This window comes from Cyanistes caeruleus, chromosome 4 (assembly GCF_971803275.1).
Source record: "Cyanistes caeruleus chromosome 4, bCyaCae1.hap1.1, whole genome shotgun sequence".
Classification (NCBI taxonomy): domain Eukaryota; kingdom Metazoa; phylum Chordata; class Aves; order Passeriformes; family Paridae; genus Cyanistes; species Cyanistes caeruleus.
In genome coordinates, this window is record NC_141704.1 from 12,561,313 (window position 1) to 12,586,401 (window position 25,089).

Sequence of the window (25,089 nt, forward strand, 5' to 3'; positions counted from 1 at the left end):
AAGGAGGGGAAAGGAACGTGATCCTGATCACTGTGAGGTACCAACCCAGACTGAGGCCATCCAGTGCAATCTGCTGTGGTGGAGCTTCAGCAGCAGGGGAGAGGCACTCCCCTGGCCCTGCAGACAAACTGGAGCTCTGTTACAAGGTTAAAGGACTTGGGGTTGTTTATTCTGGCACTGACAAGCTTAAAGTAGGAGTAGACTTTGAGATAGTGGTCTCTTGCTCTGTGCAGGGAAGAGGAAGTGGGTTTCTTTTTCAGGGGCTGGCCCAGGCTGCTAGGGGGAAGCAGTGCTGGTGCCAGCAAAGCACAGGAAGAGATGAGCAAAAGCTGCCAGATTTTAGTCTATGAGGTAAGTTAGTTACCAGTACTGCTGGGGAGTTGCAGGAACACTTGTTCTGCATGGTCTGGGATGTGGGGCTTTCTTGGGCAAAGGTTCTTAGCCCAGCATTTCAGCAGCTCTGCAGGAAGGGAAGCTGCTACTACCAGGATGGGAGATCCAGCTTTAGTTGTATCCCTGTGAGGCCTGACATGGAGAGGGAGGGCTCCATAGAGGTGGCAGAAGTGAGGAGCAGGAACCAGCACAGCAGGGAAGACTTGCCTGGAGGTGGAAACCTCTCCTGGCCCCTCCCTTGGCATCAGACACTTTCATGGTGGCCCTCAGCTTGTCCCTCATAGAGTCTCACCAAGACAAAGGGGAAAATTTTGGTAAGTGACATCACTTTATTTTGGAAATTGACAGGATTTTGATGTGAACTGAAGAGACTACAGCGTTAAAAACTGAAGCTGCGACAAGCTGAAAGTAGAAAAATATACTGTATGTAGATACAAAGGCCTGTTGAACTAGTTAACATTATAAAATACCAAAAGTTGTTTAAATAAGCACACACAATGTCTTGACATGCATGCACTTCATTCTTTGAACTCCAGCTAAGCAGCAATTTCTGATGCAGAAAGCTTCCCCTCCCTATGGGCAGGGGAGTCTGAGGAAATAAAGTATCTTCCCTGACTTCCCTGGGTCCTGGGAAACAGTTTACCTGAAGCAAGCCTGAGCTGCAACAGAGCCTGAAGTAAGAGTATTACATTCTGTGATCAGAAGTGAGGAAGGTGTCTGAATTCCTTATGCACGGCCCCTGTGATTTGAGGGTGCTGAACGAAATGGCACTGATGCCCCACTTGCCCTGTGTTGTTAAAATAACCTACAGAGAAACAGTTATGTTCCTGCCTCTGCTGAGTTTCACAGTGACTGCTGTGAGGGAAACAGGGGCACTGAAGATTTCTTTAGCATGGTTTTAATCTCACACCTTAAGTGAGGCAGCACCACAGTCGACAGGCTGACAATAGAAAAAGAAATCCCATGCTACTGGTTCTTTTAAAAAACCCAAACATGTACCATTTTTGAGTTCCATTGAACTCCATTTCTCAAAGCACTTAAAAGCTGAGGCAGAAGCAGCAGTACTGGGAGGAAGATGGGCAACAGAAAAGTACCTTTTTTTTTCAGGGCCACTGAGACTTTAGACCTTGCTTAAATTTCCATTCCAGATTAAGAGACTGCATTTAGGGCATCAGTTCTTAACTTAAACAGGCTTCATTCCTGTCTCAAACCATTTTGTCTTCAAACTTAGAAGCTAAATTAAGTTTAGCTTAAAATCACCCATGTTCTTTTCTAGAAAGCCTAACAGTACGGTACTTGCACTGCCCAAACTGATAATGTAATAATTAAACAATGAGTTTCTGACTTGAAGTTCACTTAGAGATCAATGAAGAACTGGGTATAGTTGAGACAGGTTAGGTGTTTTTAAAGAAATAACTCTACCATCCAGGTTTAAAAACAGCAGCAGCTAAATGCCACCTGTGTGAATTCATTAATCCAGCTGGCAGATTATTATACATTGTATGAATCTGTTGTAGGTAGATGTTGGCATCAGGCTTTAAAAGTCATCTAAGAAAGTTCTTTAAAGACACTGGTACAGTGTATTGCACTTGCAGAACAGCTATCTCCTGCAAGATCCCACTCACAGTGAGTTAAAGTGCCCATTTTCTCAACAGGAATAGGAATGTCACCTTGTCCACCAGATTCTGATTGCAGCAGAATACACTGAATTTTCTGTTTTTGCATAATTTTGTGCTTGTGTATAATTGGAAGGCTATACCCTGTTCAAAGGGAAAAATTCAAGAGCATGAAGGCTTCCATTTCCTTATCCACTCTTGCTACAAAACAGAAGCACCACCCCATACCCGCAGATACAAACAGCCTCAGGCTCTCTTCAAACTGTGCAAATTAAATATTCAGAAAGAGTCTCCACCAGCATAAATCTGGCTCCCATTCCGCTCAATGCCACTCTTCAAAGGTTGGAGTCAGCCTTTGCAGCAGACCCATGTTTCATTTGGCAAGCAAGGACAGCGTCGTGAATACTGTGAAACACCAACTCTCTTGTTACACTTTCATCAAAAAAATTCAGTCTTGTCAGCTCATCCATAACAGGGCCTGCAAAACAAAACCCAAACATGGCATCAGCACATACACTTAAGTACAAAGATGGAAGACAATGGCAGGAATGGCAGGAAGAAGATGAGAACTTGTTCTCTTGTTGTTACTAAAAAATTTGAAATAGCCAGGTGCATCGCACGCTACTTAGACTCCAAACAGGTATTCTCTTATGCAGACATAGACAGAGGCCTATTCTTGGCAGAAGATGCTACAATCCCAATTATCAGATATGGGAACATTTCAGGCTTTTTTCCTTATTACATTACTGCTATGATTTCAAGATACTAAGTTCAGTGTGGCATTCACAACTTGCCAGCTGGAAGAAATGGAAGCAGGATCCTCACAGAGCTCATTTCATCAGTGCTCTACTTTCACTAAAGTTAAGTCTCTAATGCACATGGGCTTGCTTTTCCTCAAATCCAATTTTATTTAAAGTGCTGGTACTACTGAGGCACTACTGGCAGCAGGAAATTGAGGAACAGAGGGAAGGAGATAAAACACAACCTGTCCCAAAAAGCTCACAAAAAAACCCAAAAAACCAACTCAACTCACCACTACAGCTGGAAACGCAGACATAGACACCAACTCCTTTGTATTCTTTTATAATCTACAACAGAGTTAAGCTGAAGTTAAATGTAGATAATACATCATCATACACATCACAGTTCTGGAAGCCCAATACTGTGAAAGCTGCAGATTATACATTCCCCAGTATTCAGCTACAACTTACAGAATTAAACCAGTGATTAGGCGAGATACTGGAGCATATTTGAGCAGGCAGTTATGTCTCATGCTGACACATTCCTTATTAGGTATTTGAAAAGTTTTCTGGGGAAAAAAAATCCTACTTACTGCTTTTAGTGTTTTTGCTCCAACTGAATCCACAAAGTTCACTGGGGTGAAATCCAGAATTAGAGAATGAATATTCGTTTTGGGCTCCACAAAATGTTCATGCTCATCATGAACATCTGTGTCTTGTACATTAGAATCTTCAAATTTTCCATTCACAGGTAAGTCATCACTTGCTATCTCATGTTTTACTCTTGCTTCTACATCATTAGTCTGGGAGAGAAGATGAATAAAGCTTAACGGCAGTCAATGCTTTTTCAATGTAAATCCCTTTGCTCCCCTCACTCATGTGTTCTTTAAGCCTTTAAAAGGTGACAAGCTCCTGGTCACTACAGAAACTGGCTTGACATGCACACACACTTCCATGTCTACATCAGAGTTTGTTCTCTTATGCCCAGCCTTTTTATGGTCACACATAAGCTGCTTAAAGCTGTTATCTTAGGACTGAATTATCCATTTCCTTCAAACACTGACACCTGATCATCTTTACTTATGCATTTTTTTACTCCATTTCCTTGTCTTATCCCTGGCTGATTCCATCAAGACCTATATATTCAAAATAAAGAACAGCAAATGGGCTCTCAATTTTGGCCTTTTTTAGGTCTCCCATGGAAAAATCACACACTCCACCACGGCAGTGAATTTAAACATGCATGAAAGTACAAGCATGTTCCAAATAACCCTTCTCAGTGTATCTTGGCCATACCAGGATTAGCAGAGGGAATGGCACCTTCTTGTTACAGGGGATGCTAATTAGAATTAATTTTATTATATCTTATTCCTACATTATTATTCCAAGTGTGTGGAGAGGGGCAGAGGCAGGGTGGCTTTGATTTCTGCCAACACCACCAGTGAGACACAGCATGACACTGTGGAGTGTTTCTGTGCTACTCTGTGCTACCTGAATGCAATCAAGGTCCAACACAATTATCCAGTACAGCAGTGAGTCTCTATTCTTACATTGTCCCTTCAGCCTCCTGTCCCCACTGCACAGCACTTGGTCCCTAAGCAGCACTCCCTGTATAAAACACAAGAGTGGGAACACAAAAGCAGCCTGTATGCTGATAAAGCAGAGGTAAATATTTACCGAAGAGCTCGTGAGCTTCAGCACAGCTTTCTTTCTTTGTTCATTTGCTGCCTTTATCTCCCTGGCATGGCGCTTCTGGGCTTTTCTCCTTGCTGCTAATAAGGCACCAGGGTGCACTCCAGTCTGTCAGGAGAAGAAAGTATGATCAGAGGAGATTCAGCTTGTTAGGATGGCACTGGAATATCAATTTGCATTGAATTGATCACTGCCATAAATTTAAACAAGCCTGCATTTTCCAGCTTCCCTTGGTGGGGGTGAGAACAGTGTAAAGAAGAAATCATCTTGGAAAGCACTGTGTTAACAAGATGAGGGAAAGATGCATCTCATTTTTTTCTTGAAATCAGAGAGTGTTGTGTTTCAACCAAATGCCGATTGGAGTGCAGAGAGCAAAGGGGAGAGAAGTGAAATTGGGCAACAATCACTATTATCTCTTGCTCTGTGAGGGCAAGTACCACCTACCTGTTTTGTATAAGACTCTCCATGGGAGCTACAGAAAAATGTTCAGAAGTTAGTACAGGTGCAGGTGTCACTGGGTCAGGTTCTGCTGTTGCCACTGGCACCCAGTGAAAGCAGGGGTGACACAGGCAGTGAGGCACACCCTGTGTGCAGGTCATCTGCTGCCCATGAGAGGCACTAAATGCCCACAGTATTCCACGGTCTTACACTGCAGGAAAGTTAGCTACCCAACAAGGAAACTTTTATTGACATTTTGTTTTCAGCTCAGCAACTAGTTTTCTGCTGAAAAAAAAAAAGGTTTGACCGGTTTGTGCTCTGCACCCACCACTTGTAATTCACAAGCAGTCAGTATGAAGATACACTTTGTCTGTTTATTCCCTCTCACCATGCTGTTGCTTCGTAAGATAATTTGTAGCTGGCTGGATCATCACCTTCTCATACTTCACAGATCACCAGGGACTGCAGGCTGAGAAACACGGTGCTAAGGACTACACTAAACAGCTGAAAGATGTTTCAGAATCTAGTTTGAATTTTCAGGACACAGACATTAAATAATTTACTTTACTCACCTTTTTCTTCAGTGCAGTTGTATATGACTCAGTATTAGCAAAATAAAGAGATGTATTAGCTTGAAATATTTTGATTCCAGGATATTCTTTAACCTAAGGAAAATATTGGATGTGCACAGTTAAACAGAATAAAAGCCTGTGTGATCACAAGACATATGAACATGCAGCAGTGCAACAACCAACCCTGGATGGCTCTCAGCATATTACAGGTAAAGAAGGCTGGCACTGCTGTAAGCAAAGGCAACCAGGAGATTAAAAACCTCCCACTTTCCCAGTGTAATTCTGCACACTATCAATGCCTGGTAACATTTCTCCTTCTATATTGCACCAAAATGTACAGCCATAAAAAAAAAAAAATTAAATATTTGCAGTTCTCTGATGTTACTATTTGCAATTGGTATTACCATGAGGAAACCATGTGCTCCCAGAATTACTTCCTTTTAGCCTCCCTTTCTACAGGCAGAATAACTTATTTCCCTCTTTCTCTCTTTTATTTTTCTTGACTCCCAGGTACCAAAAAAAACAACCTTTCAAATTTCTGGTTTTATCCAGACCTTCAGAAAGGTCTTGATATTCACTTCTCTCCCCTACTTTAAATGCAGTCATCTCTAAACAACCTGAACTGTGACATTTTGCATGCAAATGAGCAGGCCAGCAGCAGAGACCCAGCCTGCCATATGCTGCCAACCCCACCTTTACCCAGGAGGAAATGCTGACTGCATTCAGTGTAACAGAAATGGAGTCTCCTCTCCTTTGCATACCGTTATAAACATGTGCACCCATACTCCTGCTTTGCATCATATTTAAAGCAGACCTGCATTATCTTTTTCCATAGGTTTTTATAGACTGATTCCTCAGTAAAGGAGGATGTAATTTTCATAGCAGCATCTCTGAGAACATAGCGGAGAATGCAGAAAATTGTAGCTGCTATTTCGGAATACTGACTGGTGTTTATATCACTGCATTGACAAAATGTAATTCTTTCATCAACATTTTGTTGACCAAAATGGCATTTAGGAGAAGCTAAGTGCATGGTAAGCAATTGTGCCATTAATCACATATATTTAATGAGCAGGGGATAGGTGGGATGCTGTTTTCAACAGTATGTGCAATTCTGAAGAACATACAAGTTTGGATCCTGGGTTCCATGGATTCCATGCACTACTGCCACACAAATAAAGAAGGTGGCCTGGTATGCACTTGTGTACATAGCAGGTTTAGCAGTGCTATTCCTAAACACTCGGACAATGGAACTAGTATAAAAGTACTTTTCATCACCACCTGGTGAAAAGTATCTGCAGTACAAAGAGCTTGCATTTTGAACAAAGCAACTTTTACTACTAGCCCCAAATTTCTTTCTTTCCTTTTAACACAGGTGAATGCTCAGCAGCCAGCACTGCATGTGTGTGCAGCGTGGTAGGGCAAGGCAGCAAATTGCCACAGCTGCCTTTGCTCCACTGAATGAAACTACTCAATGCAGAAGAGCACATTCCTACCTCTTCGTACTCTTCCACATCACAGTAGATGTCAGTATTAGGAACCTGACCAAGGATTTTGTATTCAGGCCTAGAGAGAAAGGAGACAAACATTTCTGTATTATCATTTATAAAGTGGAAAAATGGGTGTTTAACACAGACTGAAACTTATTTTAAATGGTCATTCTGCAGGGCCTGTCTGGTACAGGATTATCTAAACATGGTGAAATGCAGTGAGCAGTTTATGGCACAACACAATTGTAAGAAAGTTTGTTTCTGTCAGTGCCAAAACAATTTATAAGCTTAGCATGGAAATGTTGTCATTTTCCAAAAAGCATGAGTCAAAGCATCCAAAAGTACAGGGCAAATTCTCTGCAGCACCAGCTGGTGCAACTCCATTGACTGTCTTGCAAATATGCAAACTCATACTGGCAGAAAACATGCTGCAATTTCAAAGAGCCACTCTGCTCCCAGGACAATGTCTAAGGAGATAAATATTCACAGCTCACAAGAACTGTGACAGCAAAGTACATTACGGTTTTGTTTGCAGAGATGGCAGAAAAATACTCTTATTTACGCAGAGTGGAAATCTCACAATTTGCTTTCATTCCAATGCAAATGGAACTGAGACTTTTACAGAATTTCCACCCGAACCAGACCTTGAGTCCAGAAGCCTCACATGCCAGTCCTATCCACACATGCAAGAAATCATTTCACTGTAGACTTAGAAAGCTTCACAATAAGAGTTGCCACATTGAATGGGGAGAAGTGACTTGAAAACTAGAACAGCCACCATATTTTACAAGTTAGAATTTTCTTTTAAAATACTAAGCATTCATCCTGTGATAACCTGACACAACTTCAGCTTGTTCGTGACAATTAATACACGCAAAACGTAATCGTGTACCGAAACTGGCAGCAAGAACACTTAAAGTTCTAAACTCTAAGCATTAAAAGAAATAATAAGATTAACCACTACGAGAAATGAAAAATCTTCTGTTTATTACTGAGAGTAAAGTTCATGCCCTATAAAAATTTTGTTCTCAGAAAAAGAACATGTGAACACTGGATCAAAGGGCATGACCTGTATTAGGAAGGAAATTCCATACAGTGTGCAGTTGAAGAAGGTGAAATGGACTTCTATTTATTTGCACCCCTTAAACAAACAAAACCACACAGAAGATCAGCAAACACTAATTTTGATAAAGAAGAAATCTGACCTTTGTGTTCTGTAAATAACAGTTAGTATTGCAAACGCTACTGCAGTAAGCAAACCATAGTCTAGTCCCAGGAAAAGAGAAGCCACAAAAGCTACCACCCAGATGGCCTAAAACAAAGAAAAGGTCTGAATTATTATGCATCCTTTCCTGTTAACAACAAAAACAACAGCATAACCCAACCTCAAAACCTTTGTATCACTTCTGATCAGGAACAGGCTCTAATGTAACCCACCATGATGCCAGATGGGAATTACCTTAACCTTTCAGAAGGCATAAAAGCTCCAGGCACTCTAACTAACATCTGACTAACTGTCACAGTATTAATTAATGCCTTAAGTCCTGTTCTCCAGGGAATCCTGTTCTATCATCATCATACTCCAAATACCTTAGGATAAAAAAAAAAAAAAATAAAAAAAATCAAGGCTTGCAAGTAGCTGTAACTCAGTTCCATCAGTCAGTTCATCCAGGAGAGAAATGACACCAAAATATTCCCTCCAATACACTTTTAGCTCTGGGCCACTCCAGACAGGTTTTTGGTTTATCTGAAAAGATGGCAAATACCTTCAAGTGGTTTTCTTTGTTACTCTGTTTTCAAATTCTTCTCAGACATTCCCACAGCCTTCAGTGCAGTTCCTATAGCAAAGCTGCCAGAGCTTTGCTTTTACTGCAACCAAACTATTTCTGACCTGACTTACAAGACTGTTGAGTAACAACAAAAATATTCTTGTCTCCAACAGATCACTGTCCCAGGGTACTTACACCTCCCTGTCTTCTGCTCATCTGCAATACAACACTAATTTATAACTCCTTGGTAAGTTTCTATGGTGTTTTGGTGATAGCAATGAATTTAATATAGTAAAATATATGCACTGAGCTGTGCAATACTCACCAGCTCAATCCTACTGGTTTTCCAGAAGTACATGATATCTCCAAACTGTCTAAACATTGTCTTCAGGTTCACCATGATAATTGCAGCTAGCACTGTCTAAGAACATTACAAAAATGCAATTTTCAGAAGCAAAATAAACCCAATGCCAAGTGAGAACTTCAAAGAATCACAAATAATAATTTCTGTACTTTATAACTGATATAAGTCCACTGAACAGATGTTCTATTTAAAAACCCACAACTTTTTAGGTAGTTCAGTGGACATGTGCTTTTACTGCAGCTGCAAAAACGGCAAACCTATTCAGTTCAGTTTGATTTACTCTTTCCTAGCAAGAGGAATCACATGCTCCTATACTTCCTGCTGCTACACTTACAGTGCCTGAAGCAGTAGACTATAATCTTAAATTCATGTTTCTCTACAACATGCTGAAACAATTCCTGCAACAGATATATAGTTGTAACCCAAGGTCCAACTCCTATAACAAGAAAGAGGAATTGTGTATTGTCCTTTGCACAGCACCAGAAATAGATTTTTTTTTAAGCCAGAAATATACTTACATAAATATATTTTTATACAAATAAGTATAAATTGCAGCAAACCCAACTCATTATGCTGAGCCATTATGCAGCCTCAGCCTTCTACCAGCCAAGATGTGACTTTAACTTTTTAACCTCGTCCAGAATTCCTATGCTGCAATTGAATGTGGCCAGCAGGACCAGGGCAGGGATTGTCCCCCTGTACTCGGCACTGGTGAGGCCACAGCTCAAATCCTGTGTTTGGTTTTGGGCCCTCACTACAAGAATGACTTTGAAGGGCTGGAGCGAGTCCAGAGAAGGGCAGTGGAGCTGGGGAAGGGTCTGGAGCACCAGTCTGATGAGGAGCAGCTGCCTGAGAGGAGATTGTGGTCAGGTGGGGATTGGACTCTTCTGGGAAGAAATTGCCTCAAATTGTGCCAGGGAGGTTTAGATTGGATATGAGGAAAAGTTTCTTCATAGTTTGTCAAGAACTGGAACAGGATACCCAGGAAGTGGTTGAGTCACCGTCCCTGGAGATACTTAAAGCGAGTAGATGTGGCACTCAGGGACATGATTCAGTGGCGGGCTTGGCAGTGCTGAGTTAACAGAGAGACTCAATGATCTTAAAGGTTTTTTCCAACCTACATAGTTCTAAAGTGGAATGTTCTAAAGGGGAATTCCTTGGAGGTATTCTTATGTTCTAAAGACAGATAGGATATCCAATACTAAAAACAACAACAAAGAGCACGACAGATCCTTCAAAACATTGTTTATTTCTAGGCTAATTTACAGCAAAAATGCATACAAAATTTAAAGGTTTCTAAAGAATTTTTAAGGCTTTCTGTAAACTGCTGTTTACTAACCCTCCCACAATCTCAAGTGTTAGCAATACTCATGGACCTCTGTTCCCAGTCAATGCAATGCCTAATATGCAAAACTCCCTTACCTGTGGAAGTGGTTCAAAAAGGTATCCAATTGCCAAAATTACCAACAGAACCATAATTGCAGAGAGTGTACCTGCAATCTGGAAAAAAAAAAAAAAGCCAGAGATTATTTAGAAGTGTCCTCAAGGGGAAATATTACTGATTAGCTAACCCCTTGTGCTTTCAACAAGGCTGGTTATTCAAATGACTTTTGATTCCTTCCATTTACATCACCCATTTTGCCTATCATGTCGCTTTCTATCCTGACCCAGTCTGGATTTGAAACATGAGAAACTCCATTTATTTCTTCTGGCCCAGGCACAGAAATATGGCCATCTAGATAAGGTTCAGACTTTAGTTTTGGATCTCCAAAGGGTAAACTTCATTTGGCTCAGGATTTGCATATTCTACATACTTGAGTTTTTCCACCGGTGCTTTCCTGGACAAGACTCCGAGACATTGAGCACGTGACTGAAAAGGTTTGGAAAAATGACCCCACAGAGTTGCATATTCCCAAGGCAATAAGTTCCTGTGTTAAACAATAGAGCAAAAAAAAATCTAAAGGCAGTTACACTTAGCAGGTGTACCAAGCTGGAACTATCTACAGACATTAACAACCACATCTTATTTACAGTGCTTTCTAGCAACTTCATTGTAGAGAGTAAACAACCTAATTGTAGCTTATAGTTGTAGTTCCCACACATGCACAAGCTGATGTATGTTAAATCATCTGTGTAGTGGTTTCAGTTCTGCTAAACAAAGTTTCTGATGAAATGCTGGAGACATTTCCCATGCCTAAATGTTAGAACTAATCAGACAAAACTAGAATGAATGACAGCACTGATTGTTTTAAGGATTTTTTCATGTTGGAGATAATTTGAATTTTAACCCTGAATACACATGAAAAATGACCATGAGTGAGGTCAGAGCTCTTTACTGCATTTCTGATGCCTAAGAAATTATTTGCTTATAATAAAGCCTCCCCAGACTACTCTGCATCTTGCTGTTTGTAATTGAGTGATTTGAGTCACACATTTCCAATAGTTCTCAATGAGTTTTTCTCTTTGTGTTTGTACAGTCCTTTTTGGATTCATTTAAGCACTTGGCATGACCTTGTACTATGACAAGGAGCTCTACACTTTAACACCCAGGTAAAATAGCATCTGGCACCTCCTGAGGAAAAGATTTAGATGCTTAACTTGGGTCAGTGATGATTATGTTTAAGATAAATAGAGCCAATTACATTCATGCAGCTACAGCTTTGTCCTCTTCTCTCTTCAGGTAACAGAGCACAATGACATGACAGATGAGATTCACTTGACCAGATGTAAAACTCTGTAGGTAAATTTCATTTACTCTCAAAAGAAGGCAATCATTTAGATTAGGGGGTAACAGCTGATCTGTGCTGTGTCAAATGTATGCTCTAGGAGATGTGTTACAGCACAGGAACTCTGTCTCCCTTGACACCACAATGATATTGACCAATAATCCAATTGAAGTATTGATTCTTAATTGCACAGGAAGGCCAGAGTAGGTGAGGACATATAATTTCATTTTAGGGAGTCCTAAACACAGTCCTTATCACTCAAATCATGCTCAGAATGCTAAGTACAGACAGGACCAATTGCTGCCCCAGAAAATGACAAGTTGCCAATTTGCAATAGGCGGGAATAAAAATAAACTATAATACATAATTGAAATTTTTAAACTCCAGACAAGAGTTCTTTGACACATAAGGCACTGTATTTATCACACGAGACCTCTATGCCCTGCTGCATTACAGAAAGTGAAGAAAATGTAGCTGCTCATCAGGACAGTATGGCCAAGTAATGTCTTGTAATTAATATTCATGTATATGACCAAGTATAGCAGAAACAGGTTTCCCAAAATGAAGCTAAAAGTAAAACTGGTTATTTAAACACATCCAGAAAAAAAGAACTTAAACTAATTCCTGCCCTTTAAATGTGTAGGTTGTTAAAAATCTGGCTGGATTCCACTAAATCCTGAAAAAAACCTCATTTCTGCTAATATCACACTCTACTTTAACAATGTAAGAAAGGTGCAACTGAGAATTTTCAACAAAACAACCCTACTACTTTTACCTGATTCCCATCGATGGTGTAATCATGTTTAAGGGCAAAGGTCTTGGCCATTGATACAGTCATTGAAAATCCAACTACTGCTATTGCTACTGCATCTCCAAAAATTGCTGGGATTAGCTGGATATCAGGAATTGCTGGTGCACGTAACCTTGGAGATGAAATTAATATTTATAAATTAATATGATAAGAACTGTATGCAATACAGAAAAGGCACAGTCTTAATAAGAATGTATCATCCCTACCCTTGAGGAATATTCCCAACAACATCCACTTTGTATGCCTCATTCAGCTTCATTCCAGCTGAAACTCCTGTGCCAATAATGACCTAAAAATCCACAAACAAATTTGTAAACATTATCTAAAAAGAGATAAAGCCACCTGAAGAGATATGAAGGTTAGCTGACTATGATTAATACACACAAGGGGTTACATTTATTTGTCAATCAGTTTTCTATGAGTTAGGGACTAAAAAGCAGACAAAAAAGATGAAGCATCATGATTCTCCCTTCATCATGTCAAACTCATCCTGATTTTACAGTTTTTTTGTAAACAGTTAAACGGAACATGCTATGGTATATAATGAATCACTCAATTTCCCTTTGCCTAAGCCAAGCTCAGGCAAATTAGCATATTGGAAAAATTAAATGCAAGGGCACTCCTGTCTGTGTGCACTGGCTTATCTGAATGTGCATACCCTGTTACCTGTAAAGAGAACTGATGCAACAGCAAAGAAAGGAACACTGTTCTGCTATTGCCTATCAAAAAATACCCTATAACATCATTACTCCCTCACCTCTCACCAGCATCCCTTTTTTTTGTTCCTTCTACCTAGATTGTGCCCATAGCTTCAATTATTCCATTTCCTGACTCCATTATGTGCAGGTTTTTTGAGAGCTGTAGTAACTGGAGAACTCATTTTTAAATCAAATTACTTTTAAAGGCAAAAGGTTGTCTGAGCTGTAGGCTTTGTGTGTATTATGATAGTCTGTTTTATACAGGTATTTTAGAATAGTTGTTTGAAACAGAATCAGTACTGCAGCCAGTTATCAGTCTCAGAAACAGAGAAAGGAAGACTTATTAAGTCCTGATGATTCCTGCTCTTCTTTCTGCTACTGCATTTCAAAAAGCAAGCAAGTCCTGCAGAATCTCTGAACAGGCATCTGTAAGCACCTTCCTTCAGGAATGGGTTCTGAGCCCTCTGGCTCCAAGCAAGAAATTCCCCTCAAGACACTCTGCATTGTCTTGCAGAGAATTAGTCAGGTTCCAAGGAGCCCAAACTCCTGGATAAGAGAGGGTTTTACAATACACAGATACCTACCCATTGATATAGGGAACTGGGGGTGTTTAAATTGTTTTTAAATTCTTTTTTATGACTTTATGCTCTCCATATGGGCATTCCAGTTCTTAAAATTAAGGGAATCCAAACCTTCAATTGGATCAAGGCTCAAATAAATTATGTTTAATGGAAGTTACTCTCAAGCTCAGCAAGATAAGGTAGAACCTGAGATAGTTTCTACAGCTTTAGAATAGCTATCAACTTTACCCATAGAATTTCCCAACTGGCTTACCACAATGATCTCCATAGGAATAGGAACTGGGAGCTTCTCTTTAAACCGGAAATTGATTTCCTTGCCAATCAGCAACAAAACAATGCACGTTAATCCAACAATCATTGCAGCAATGTTGGTTGTTGTTATTTTTGAAAGCACGGCAGCTATGCTCTGTAACATAACAGAAGCATCATAATTATTCTTAAGAAAACAGAATCTTCATGGAGATTTGCCACAAAAGAGCAAATTATACATTACTTTTCAGCTGTGGTTTCATTCTAAATTTATAACCGCAGTGAACGAGGGCCTTACCAAAATACCCATTGTTCCTACAAAACACAGAAGACTAGAGTATCTCAGTGAGAGAAATGCACTTGAATCATTTACAGTATCAGTGTTCCTTCAAGGGGGCAAAAATTTGGAGAAAAAACTTTAATGGGGTTAAAAGCCTAAACTAAACCATGTCTAAACCTAAACATTTCCACATATTCCTCAGCGGCAGCTACCTGAAAGCAATAAATGCAAACTCCTTCTAATACCTTCAAATATTCTTTGGCAAGTCACATTTACTTAGAGCTGCATGAACTATTCTAAAACAATAAAGCTGCTGATAGAACTACTGAGGTTGCCATAACAATATGATTAAATAACAGTGATCCTGCAATGCTGCTGAACTGGCCATTATTCCAAATAACCTTTTAATTGAAAATGCTTACTATAAGGGTGTTAGAAAAAAAACCTGCTGGAATACACAAGTTGCTAGAGGGTAAATAATTCCCCATACTGATTATTCCCCCTTCTTCCACTGCATTAAAATAAATAAATAAATAATTTTTTTTGTTATTTATTAGGTCTTTGAAAGAAAATCAACATACTCTTCCATATGCACATTGAAAATTGGTTGTTATACATTCAAGATGTCCTGGTAATATGCATCTTGAATTTATAACTTTCCTTCTATTTGTTTGGCAATTAGTATGACTGGTTCCCAGACTGGTGAACTGAACAGCAAATTTTGGAATTAATCATTAATGAAGACTTGTTTCCAAAAGGTTTGTTATATCTGCACAAACATACGAAATAGAAGTATTTTCTATAACCTACATGTAGATGAAATCCTGAAGCTTCATTATTGCCGAGCCATCAATCTGCTCAAAGCTTAAGTTTTCACAGACATCTGAGATCTTCCCTTTTCATCCACTGAAGAGTGGAAAGATTCTGAGAGTAACATTTCCTAGCTTTGAAGAACACACCTGATTTACAGTGAAGTATTTCAGGAGCACATTTTCCCCCAAGGCACAAGAGACTCGTTTCAGTGAACAGTATCTGTTCATACTATGAAACTACATTCAGCAGAATCCTAAAATCTGCCCATCTCAGATCGTGCAGATCTACCAAGTCACACTTGGGCTGCACTTTCAGATATTCATATATTGCTATGGCATTTAAAGACCTCATACCCAGAGTTCATTTCTGAAGATTATTCCACTTAGTGCCAAATAATACATAAAAACATGAAAAAGCTTAGGAGCTAGATCCAGACAACACAGAATTTGCATGTTTGGTAAGTGTAATTACTCACATATACAACTGAAAGGGGTCCACTGTACCGGCTAGTCTTGATGCCAAGAAGGTACTTGAATTGGGAAACAGAGACATGAACTGCAGCTGCAGTGGTAAACCCGTGCACCAGGGGCTCTGTTAGATAGATGGCCACAAATCCAAATCGAAGGAAACCTAAACACAACTAATGAAAAAGAGAAGTGCCAACCCTGTGACTCCAAGTATCGTCTGGATATAGCACACATACACCCCCCTCTCCTTTCCTCAATGCCCAGGCCAGATCAGACAAACCTGAACTTGACTTTTCTAAAGCCAGTACAGTAAGCAGCCATCAATGCACCCAATCTTCCATGCCACTGGCAGATCCAGTGTGAGATATGGGTATGTATGTATGCATTGTTTGTGCGCATTTATGGACAGATTAGAGAACGTCAGTTGAGTTTTTCTGATAGGATAGGAAAAAATGAAAAGGGGGAATAACCTAATTTTTTTCCAGTCCAGCTAAGATGCCAGATAAAGTCCTGCCTCCAATGCATCCATCCCCAATTCCATTATGTAGCTGCCATAAAGCAGCCTGTATCCTACATGGAGCAGTGCAGAAGCACAAGTCTGTTTACAGGGGACCCACCGTGACCCAGCACTCCCTGCAAGTCCAGCAGCAGCAGCTGCCCTTACAGCAAACTGCAAGCACATACCTGGATAAGTCCTGAAAGAAAGGCGAGAGCCACAGCTACCTGAACCCTCTTGGTATCCCTAGCACTGTAATATTCAAGGACGTCTGTAATATTAGTAGAATTAGAGTCCAGAGAAAAAATTTCATCAGGCACTTCTCTTACAGCAACACCACCAACCATCATACTAACCACAGCAAAGGTGCCTGAAATAAGAGGGAGAGGAAAGTAATTACTTAAAATCCTGACAGGTTTTTTTTTTAGGAGTGGTTCTTATTGAGATATGCAGAATTAAACTAAAATAAGAGTTTTCTACCTTAATAATGTATTTTTTAGTCCCCAGATTTGCTCCAGTACTCAGCACCATTAAAGCTAGTTAGATAGTAAACATATACCTCAGCAGTAGGCAAAACCATCATTTTTTTCTATCTCAGTTTCTATTTTGCAAATTAAAGATTCATCCTGGCCACACAGACAGCTGACTGCAGCAATAAAGTCATAGTTCAGGAGTTTGCAGCAGCCATTTCTAGAACTAATCTGGTACAAGATACTCTTCTATTGCTTCCAAAGTAAAACAGATGAACTAACAATAAAAAGTACTGGTTATGTTCCATACCTTTGTGTTTCTTCTATGCACTTATATTTAAATTTATGGAAAACAACTACACTTTCTACTTCTCCAATTTTATTTTTTACAGCTTTATTAAATACACACACAACACAGACAGACTTTCAGTTATCCATACAGATATACCTATTGATATGTGCTTGGAGGTTCCGAAAAAAGTATATAGAATAACAGGATAAAATGAAGAATATAGGCCAAATACTGGGGGAACAGCTGCCAGCAAAGCATAGGCTAAACCTAGAAAACAGACAAAAATATGTATGTTAGATAAACAACAAAAATAAACCATCTGAAGCAAAGGGATTTAAGCCTACTAAAACTAAACACACCTAATAGGAAATCTAGAGACTTGTCTCAAGTTTAAAAAACAGGAGATCTTTCAGTGAATAGTCTTGAAAATGTATAATCCTCTAGGGCAGTGCCTAGAAACATGATGGGGTGAGTCAGGAAACCAAAGCCTCTAATTACAGTCACTGCAGGTGTCTGTGTTTGTGTGCACACTTGTGCACCTGTTTTGCCTTTGTGGGTGGAAGCACTCCTTAATGGCCAACAAATCCCTTTTGTTACTTTTGTTTTTGTCTGCAGAAGAACCTAGTTAGAAACACCCATACCCTCAAAACAAAGGGGACACGTTTGACTTTCTCTTCCTTTTCTGATCAGAAATGGTGCTCATGGCAACCTATAACTGACTAAACACTATCCTCCTCCCTCACCCCAGAATAACTGGGATGATATAACAGTTTATGTTTCCACAAAACATGCTTCAAAATGTAAAATAAGCAGAGACTGATTTCTGACAATCTGTAAGGTCACAGAGTTTATACAGTCTGGTATTCTTCCCAAAAACAAAGTCCTTTTGGTCATTAAGTCTGGTCCAGCTCCATGCAGGGGAATGCAATCCACATCATTCCTATCTCTAGTTGGGTCTGGCAAGCACAGCTGTGGAGCTGTGGGGAGAACAGCTCTGAGGAACACCAGGGAAGAACATCTCCCACCCTCTGTGTGACTCAGGGTGTGCTTGTCATGGGACCAGGCTCACAAGCAAGTGGTGTACACCATGTGATATGGCACATAACTGTCCCAAGCAGTTGCAGCCAAAACAATAGCTCTACACAACTTGTGTTAATGAGAACTTATACCAGAACAGAACAAATGGGCCTCAAGGAGAAAACACTGTATCCTGGCTTGGCTTGGTTCTGCACTCTCACAAGTGCAGGTTGGTAACACCTGTGTATTCTTGCCACACTTGCGAAGACTGGTCCAAGTGAGGGGTAGAAATCTCAATGGGCCAGTGCCAATTGCAAACAGAAGCAATGGTTCTCCCACCATGGAGAGCCAGTGATACCCAAAAACACCTCTCCCTAATAATTTAAATTGAGAGACAAAGCATCACATTACAAAAAAAAAAAAAAAAAATTTAAAAAAAATAAAAAATAGCTAAACCAAAGGGGCCCTCTGTGCCATTCAAGTGCTCTTGTGCATGTAGTAACTCATACAGCCTTGTTCTAGCCCTAAGCAATATCTGAGTCCTAACCAAAAATTAATATTCTCACCAAAATTGGACTGAGGGTATTGTTTATTCTCTTGCTCAAATGAGCATTTCATTAAGTACTTGTGCAACTCATCCCACATGTCTTCTCTCACCCAAGGGGTACCTCTCCTGACATCAGCCAACACCCTGTGTTGTAACAGCCTGGCCCTTAATATGATGATGAACCTAACAGTACAACTAACCAGAACTGAAAATCAGTGTTCAAAACTGGGAGGGTGAGTCTGTGTGAAGTTCCTGATCTGAATACCCTTTTATTCCCTTTCATTTGTACTGGCATTTTCAGAGACTGTCAGTGCCAAGGAAATAAAAGAGATATTGACTTGATAGGAGGTCATGGCTTAAACACCGTGGTCATTGTAATTCTCCCTGGAATAATTCCCAGGTTTCTTTGAACTCATTCTTGCTATAATTACATTCATTCCAGAAAAATGAAAGTTCAACTTTTGTGTTTTTAGAAAGGGAAAGATTAGGAGCAATTTAAGGGCATGTTTACAGTCACCAAATGAACAGTGTTTACTTTAAAAGAGAGTCACAAAATTAAGTATAAAGTTCACTGCTGACCACTTAAATTTTAGTGTTCCTTCAGGTCATGACATAAATTATACTTCAGTATACAACTGGCAATGTTTGTGTCTCATATATGACAGATATGCCTGAGAGTTAACCACATGAGCTATCAGTTTAAGATAAGTTGATGCTTCCATGTGTGGAAGAAAAAATAACCTTAATTATAAAACTTACACAAAACTAGGAAGATATGGAAATAAAGAAATGATCTGCACAGACTAAGTTAGGGTAGTTAATTATTTTAATGGGTTACCACCTATTAAAATCTTGGATTTACAGATTAATTTTTCAGACCTGCCTCAGCTTAAAGTGGAACAAGTGAGGGGCAAATATGAAATAAGTCAACACAGAAGTAAACTTATGCTTAATTACATCACCATATGCACAGGGCTCTGCACAAATCAAAGAATTTCCTTGACTCCAAGACTTCCCAGGAAAATCTACTGAGACTGTGGCAGCTATTGTGAAGCTGCCATTCCCAGGGCAGTGGGCACCCTTAATGATATTCCTTAGAAGTGCTATTGCTTTCTAACCTCCTAACACTTCTGAATCTGCTAATAGTAAGTGCTGGGCAAAACAAAGGATTCTACTGGTCCATTCACCAAGAGGTGAACAGAATAGTGAACACTGGATTTCTCTGACTTCCAGAGCCTGCTCCTGCTTCAGGAATGGGCTCCATTTACAGTGACACTTCCAAGTCATTTAACAGAAATTACCACAGATTTTCAGTCTTGTTACAGAGGGTACTTTTGAATTATTTCCACCATGTAAATCACTGCCCACTACTATGGTTCCAGTGTAAACTGGTGACTTCTAGCCTTAGGTATCAGTCTTTGAATTCTTGCATGTTCTTCTCTTAATTGTTAAATTTAGTTTGGTTACTTTGTCCCAGTTAGTCTCTGAAACATAATGTCTATATGTCTGTTAGATATTGCTACCCTCTATAGGAAATATGCCATGACTTTCATGACAATGAGATCAGTAAATAATATGGTGCATCCAGCAAACGTTTAGACATGCATTTAAACTGTGAAAAGCTAGTCTGCCATTGAGAACTGTGGATACTGATTAGAGAGGGAGCTTCTCTCAGAGTTTGGTGCATATCACTGACTTGCACTTTAAAGGGAATCATCATTCTGGGCTGGTCTGCAGAATCCATGCTGATCTCCACACAGAGCCCTGACATACACATCCTGTTCTCAGAAGCACCTGTTTAAGGATGCCAAGCACTACCATAAAAGCACATATAGAAAAAGCAAAGAAGAGAGAATTATATCCAGAGGTACACTCACCTTGAGGAAGCTGCATGATCCCAGTGCTTATACCTGAGATAATGTCACCCAATAAATATTCCTTTACCGGGTAACGAGGAAGCCATTTTAAAATTGGTAAGAAATTATAAAGATGGGCCTTGGCTCTCTTAGAAGAACAACTGGAAATACAAAGCAGAAAGAAAGTTAGACACTAGGGGACAAACCCCAGGTTGCAAAAATTCTTTTCATCCCTATATAGGAAAATACATCCTTCACAGGCAGGCTCAGACTCTTGATGACAGTAATTTCTGGACATGCTTAAGCACAAACAACTATGCCTCCAGTTAATTTAGCCCTTAATCACATGTTAGTGCTGTTCAAAAACAAGACAAAAGTCTTGTGAGCCTGGAGGTCAGTGGGAAGTAAAACTTCCAGTCTATGCACAATTGAGTGGTCACACAACACCTTTTGCTGAGATCATTCCTCGTAACAAACCCCCTGAGCATAACTTGCTTCCTGATAGTGGTTTTCACTCATCAGAGTACTTTGCAGTGCTTTTTCCTATTTACTAGTTCTGTGCTTTATACTGGTTTGATCATAATGTCATATATTACTATGCTTTAGATTTTTTTTATTAATTTAATCAGTACTTATTACTATCACTACTAGTACTGATAGACCCCTTCAGGCTATTTGAGTGCATAACCCTTCTTCACCCAGAAAGGAAAGACACTGAAGCCAGCAGCACTGACCCTTGTGGCTCTTGGCAGAGCTATTAACCTTTTGAAACCCTGACTCATGATAGAGCCAGGAAACCAATATCTCTATCCAATAGTGCTTTGCATCATACCTTGATTATACTGTGATAAGTTTAACCTTGGCTAAAAATGTAACACAGGGATTGTATAAATGCTTTTCTGCATAGGGGAACTGCAAGACAATTGCAGAGATTTATTAGCATTTCTGAATTGCACAGTGAAAAAGCTTGTTGCTACAAGTGAGAGAGTCATCCACACTTCTCCATGGTTAAGTGGACTGTATCACAAGAAGGAGGATTTTGATCCAGTTTTTTAAATTCAGGACAGATTCAGTTTTCTGAGGTAGAATTAAGTGTCTTTACCATTGAAGTCACTCCATAAACCAAAGCAAATCTCCTAATGTCAAATTATGTGAACAGGAATACTTTATAGAAAAGCAATTCTGTTGTCCTGCAGAACAAAGTTTGAGACAGAAATGGAAAAACTCTGCAAATGAAGCATGGATAAACATAAAGCTAATGAGAACTTCACTAGAATTTAAATCCCCTGGTATCATAGAGCACAGCTAAAGACATTTCACATCTAACCAGATGATTCCAAGGCAGTTAATTAAAAGCTAGAGAATGCCTTTAGTAAGTTCTTATTAGACTAATAATTTAGAGCTCTACACAGCTATCACACTTCTCCATTCTTCTGTGAAATGATCATGTGAAGCACAAATTTGGCCATAAGTATTTCCACATAAAAAGAATAGATATTTTTCTGAGTCTTATGAATTTTTGTCACACGATTTGACTAATACTTCACATTCCTAAGCTGCATATTTTCATTTTGCACTTTGATTGCAATTCAACTGATTTATCCAACATTTTCTAATATAGTTATAAATTAACATTAAAAACACATACACAGCTCCTTCCCAGTCTTGCTGAATAGTCAAAATAGAATTAGTGGCTTTATCTTATAGGTTTCTTTGAAGAGATTACCAGCTTAGTGCATAAATCAATTAAGAATTATAATATTTCTAACCAATAAAACAAAGATAAGACAAAAATCCCTACCGACAAGAATGTGCAATCTTCTGCCCTAAAGTCTGAGGGGTTCTCTGTCGCCTGTGCAGCTGTCCTTGCAGAAGCTCCTGGTTGTATATTGGTCTCTGTACACAATACATCTGAGTTTGCTCAAGACTTGCTTCTTGTTCTTGAGCATGTTCCATAGCTGATCTCACAGAGTAGCAGTGAAGGAAGAACAATTCCACAGGCTCCACTAAAAAACCTGGTTGCAGACAAAATAAAATTGTTTCCTTTTTAATTCAGATTTGGCATTTCCTTCCAAATAATGTATTTCGACAAGCAAGAGACAAGAATTGTGATTGCAGCCTAATTAAATAGCCTGTAGCAGCAGTAAAAAAAAAAAAATCACAGTCTTCAGTATATGCAAACCATTAATTTATGCTTCTCTTGTATAATGAAAGCTTTTGCATGAATTACTTTGTAAATAAGAGCTGAAATGAATTTGGAAGGTTGTATTCATGCTTATCTAGATTTTCCCTCAGTTTTTAAAGAACGTGTCAATGTAGGAGGGAGATTCCCTTATTGCTGAGTTACTTCCTGCTTACTCACAAACTGGCATGTCCATTTTCAAAAGACAGAACTCTGACTTTAACACTGAGAAACACACTTCTTTCTTCCAGATTGTCAGTTGCTTCCTGCATCCATCCACCTGCTTTCCCCTCTACTTCAGAAGCTTCTTTTTATCCAAACAGCATCTCAAGGATACACAATCCACTACTTTGAAACAATTATTATTTCGAAGGATGTGCCACTTACTGCTATTCTCAATCTGCACTGACTAGAACAGGAATCGGGAGATATGCCCAGTTTTAAAACTAGCCAGAAGGTTTGTAGAGATCTATTTGTCTGCCTGATTCAGTGCCACAAACATCTTAACATGTTTAAAAGACACTCTGCTACTCCATTGCCCCATGTTTGCTGCTTTCAGAAATACTGGGCAAGAAACACAACTCCCAGTTCTGAGCAAAGTGACAGGGCTGCTATGTTGTTAGGCAGAGATGCTGGCTAGTGCCACATTCGATGACAGGACGTGAGTGCAGTGGGAAACAGAGCCATCATTATGAACAAGGCCTTGGGCTCAAGTCCAGCAAGTCACTTAAGCATGTGTTTGCCTTCAACCAAGGGTGCTAACCCAGGGGTGTTCCGTTTTTAGCTGTACATCAATACTTTTCTGGGAAAGAGTTACCACACAGACATTAAACAAATTGCTACCTAAACACTCAGACAAAGCTAACTATGATTGGTCCAACATTCTGATTCAGCAAATACAGTCAGACCACCGGAAAAATACCAATATTGCTATCTATGCCTTCACTCTGATGAAAGTGCTGGAATTTTCCACTCAGATCTTGGTAGTCTCCTAGAGCTGACACAGCCTAGCATTTCTTCAGTTCTCAGTATTTCATAAGCAATATTCTCCCTAGTCAGCAAGAAAAGGATATTTTTACTAAAATTGTAATGTTTTATTTACTGCACACTCTATATTGACTTCAGCTTTATTGTATGAAATAAAGGTGATCCTACTTGAAGATCCATGATCTCCAGAAGTCCCTTCAAGCCTCAAAAATTCTGGGATTCCATAATGATCCATTATGTCATTATCCACATAGAATCTATCTTTTCCAGTAATTAATTTATGTGTTCTGGCAACATTAGCTTTATCTACAAATTAAGAAGCAATTTTAATCAGTCCTAAACAGAAAATCCACTCAAATTAGAACAAAAACTGCAGCTGCATGCAAAAGACACAAACCAAATCAGTTCAATGACTTGGTTTTGGCCAAACTCCTCCAATGAAATGAGAATGCAACATGAAAACATTTTTAGCCAAGGTTTTAAAACGTGCACCCTACCTTCTTTCTGCTACAAAGGACTGCAATGCAAGTCCTAACAATTCAGCTAACCCCAAACAATTCAGCTCCTGAATTTCCACCTTTGAGTTTGTTCGGCTTCAGGTAGGTTGGTTAATATATGGAAGAGCCACACGAGCTTGTAATGTAAATCTAGACCTGGAGAGGTCTGGACATCTCCAGTTCTCTACACATGTTCCAGCTCTTCCAGGTACTATAAGCATTTACAGAACAACAGAAGTTCCATCCTGCCTGTGTTTTTCATAGTGAAATAAATTATTCAAATAGTGTATTTGACTAACTGAACAAGGCCCAACTCTAAATCAGTTATCCAGATCATGGCAAGTGTTAGTTTGGAATACTACCAGAGGTCACAACCCAAGTTTCACCGTCACTCAGTCTGAAGGTTTTTAAACTGCAGATTGAATGTTTCTGATTCTGTTAGAATAAGGAAGTTACACTGCACTGAATTGTGAGAACCAGCTAGAAGAAAAGTAACTTGAGGGAGGGCATGATAGGATCTTATCTTTACCTTCAGGAGATACAAGAACATGGAAATCAAATCACATGTCATTAAAAGAGATCCTAAATCTACCTAGAACTACTGCTGGACGTATCACATTCTTTTTTTCCATGTCATGTCACCAACTTCATCTTAACAGCCCTGCCTAAGCACGTTCCCTGCTGGCAACCTAAAATACTAAGATGTAGATAATAAAGTAACTATTAAAATCTTTTATATCATACCTCTCTTGCAAAAGTATACAGAGAGCAAGACTGAGATAGTTATCTTTAAAATAGATGATACACATTGTCCATAGAGTAGCAAAACAGTAACATTTCATGACTGGTTCGACTGTCTCTCCAAGCGTATGCTGTAGGACAAACTGCCAACACAATTATCCAAGGCTCAGAAACGGAGCCTTACCCTTCACTCCCAGAATGCTTGAAGAAGAACAAAAGCAAGGTACTGTCATTTTCATGAAAAGAATGCTAACTGCTATGATTTCTGAAAACTCATATACCTTTATCCAGAGGAAGAGAAAGGC

General features: G+C 39.4%; 1 protein-coding gene across 11 annotated transcripts in view; it reads right to left on the reverse strand.

The window, feature by feature from the left end:
• Positions 1–702: 702 nt before the first annotated feature.
• The window catches only part of SLC26A5 (solute carrier family 26 member 5), a 33,314-nt gene continuing 8,927 nt past the window's right edge, over positions 703–25,089 (reverse strand). For all 11 annotated transcript variants that reach the window (XM_086886682.1, XM_086886681.1, XM_086886683.1 and 8 more), the window contains 18 exons: positions 22,179–22,392; positions 20,399–20,538; positions 17,114–17,224; positions 16,384–16,565; positions 15,708–15,872; positions 14,144–14,296; positions 12,818–12,900; positions 12,576–12,723; positions 10,889–11,002; positions 10,497–10,574; positions 9,036–9,131; positions 8,147–8,253; positions 6,948–7,017; positions 5,452–5,544; positions 4,427–4,549; positions 3,343–3,552; positions 3,043–3,097; positions 703–2,487 (listed from right to left, as the gene is read on the reverse strand). In XM_086886682.1, coding sequence (XP_086742808.1) covers positions 2,345–2,487; positions 3,043–3,097; positions 3,343–3,552; positions 4,427–4,549; positions 5,452–5,544; positions 6,948–7,017; positions 8,147–8,253; positions 9,036–9,131; positions 10,497–10,574; positions 10,889–11,002; positions 12,576–12,723; positions 12,818–12,900; positions 14,144–14,296; positions 15,708–15,872; positions 16,384–16,565; positions 17,114–17,224; positions 20,399–20,538; positions 22,179–22,333 — 2,226 coding nt within the window. In that variant the 5' untranslated portion in view covers positions 22,334–22,392 and the 3' untranslated portion in view covers positions 703–2,344. The remainder of the gene's footprint in view (positions 2,488–3,042; positions 3,098–3,342; positions 3,553–4,426; positions 4,550–5,451; positions 5,545–6,947; positions 7,018–8,146; positions 8,254–9,035; positions 9,132–10,496; positions 10,575–10,888; positions 11,003–12,575; positions 12,724–12,817; positions 12,901–14,143; positions 14,297–15,707; positions 15,873–16,383; positions 16,566–17,113; positions 17,225–20,398; positions 20,539–22,178; positions 22,393–25,089) is intronic.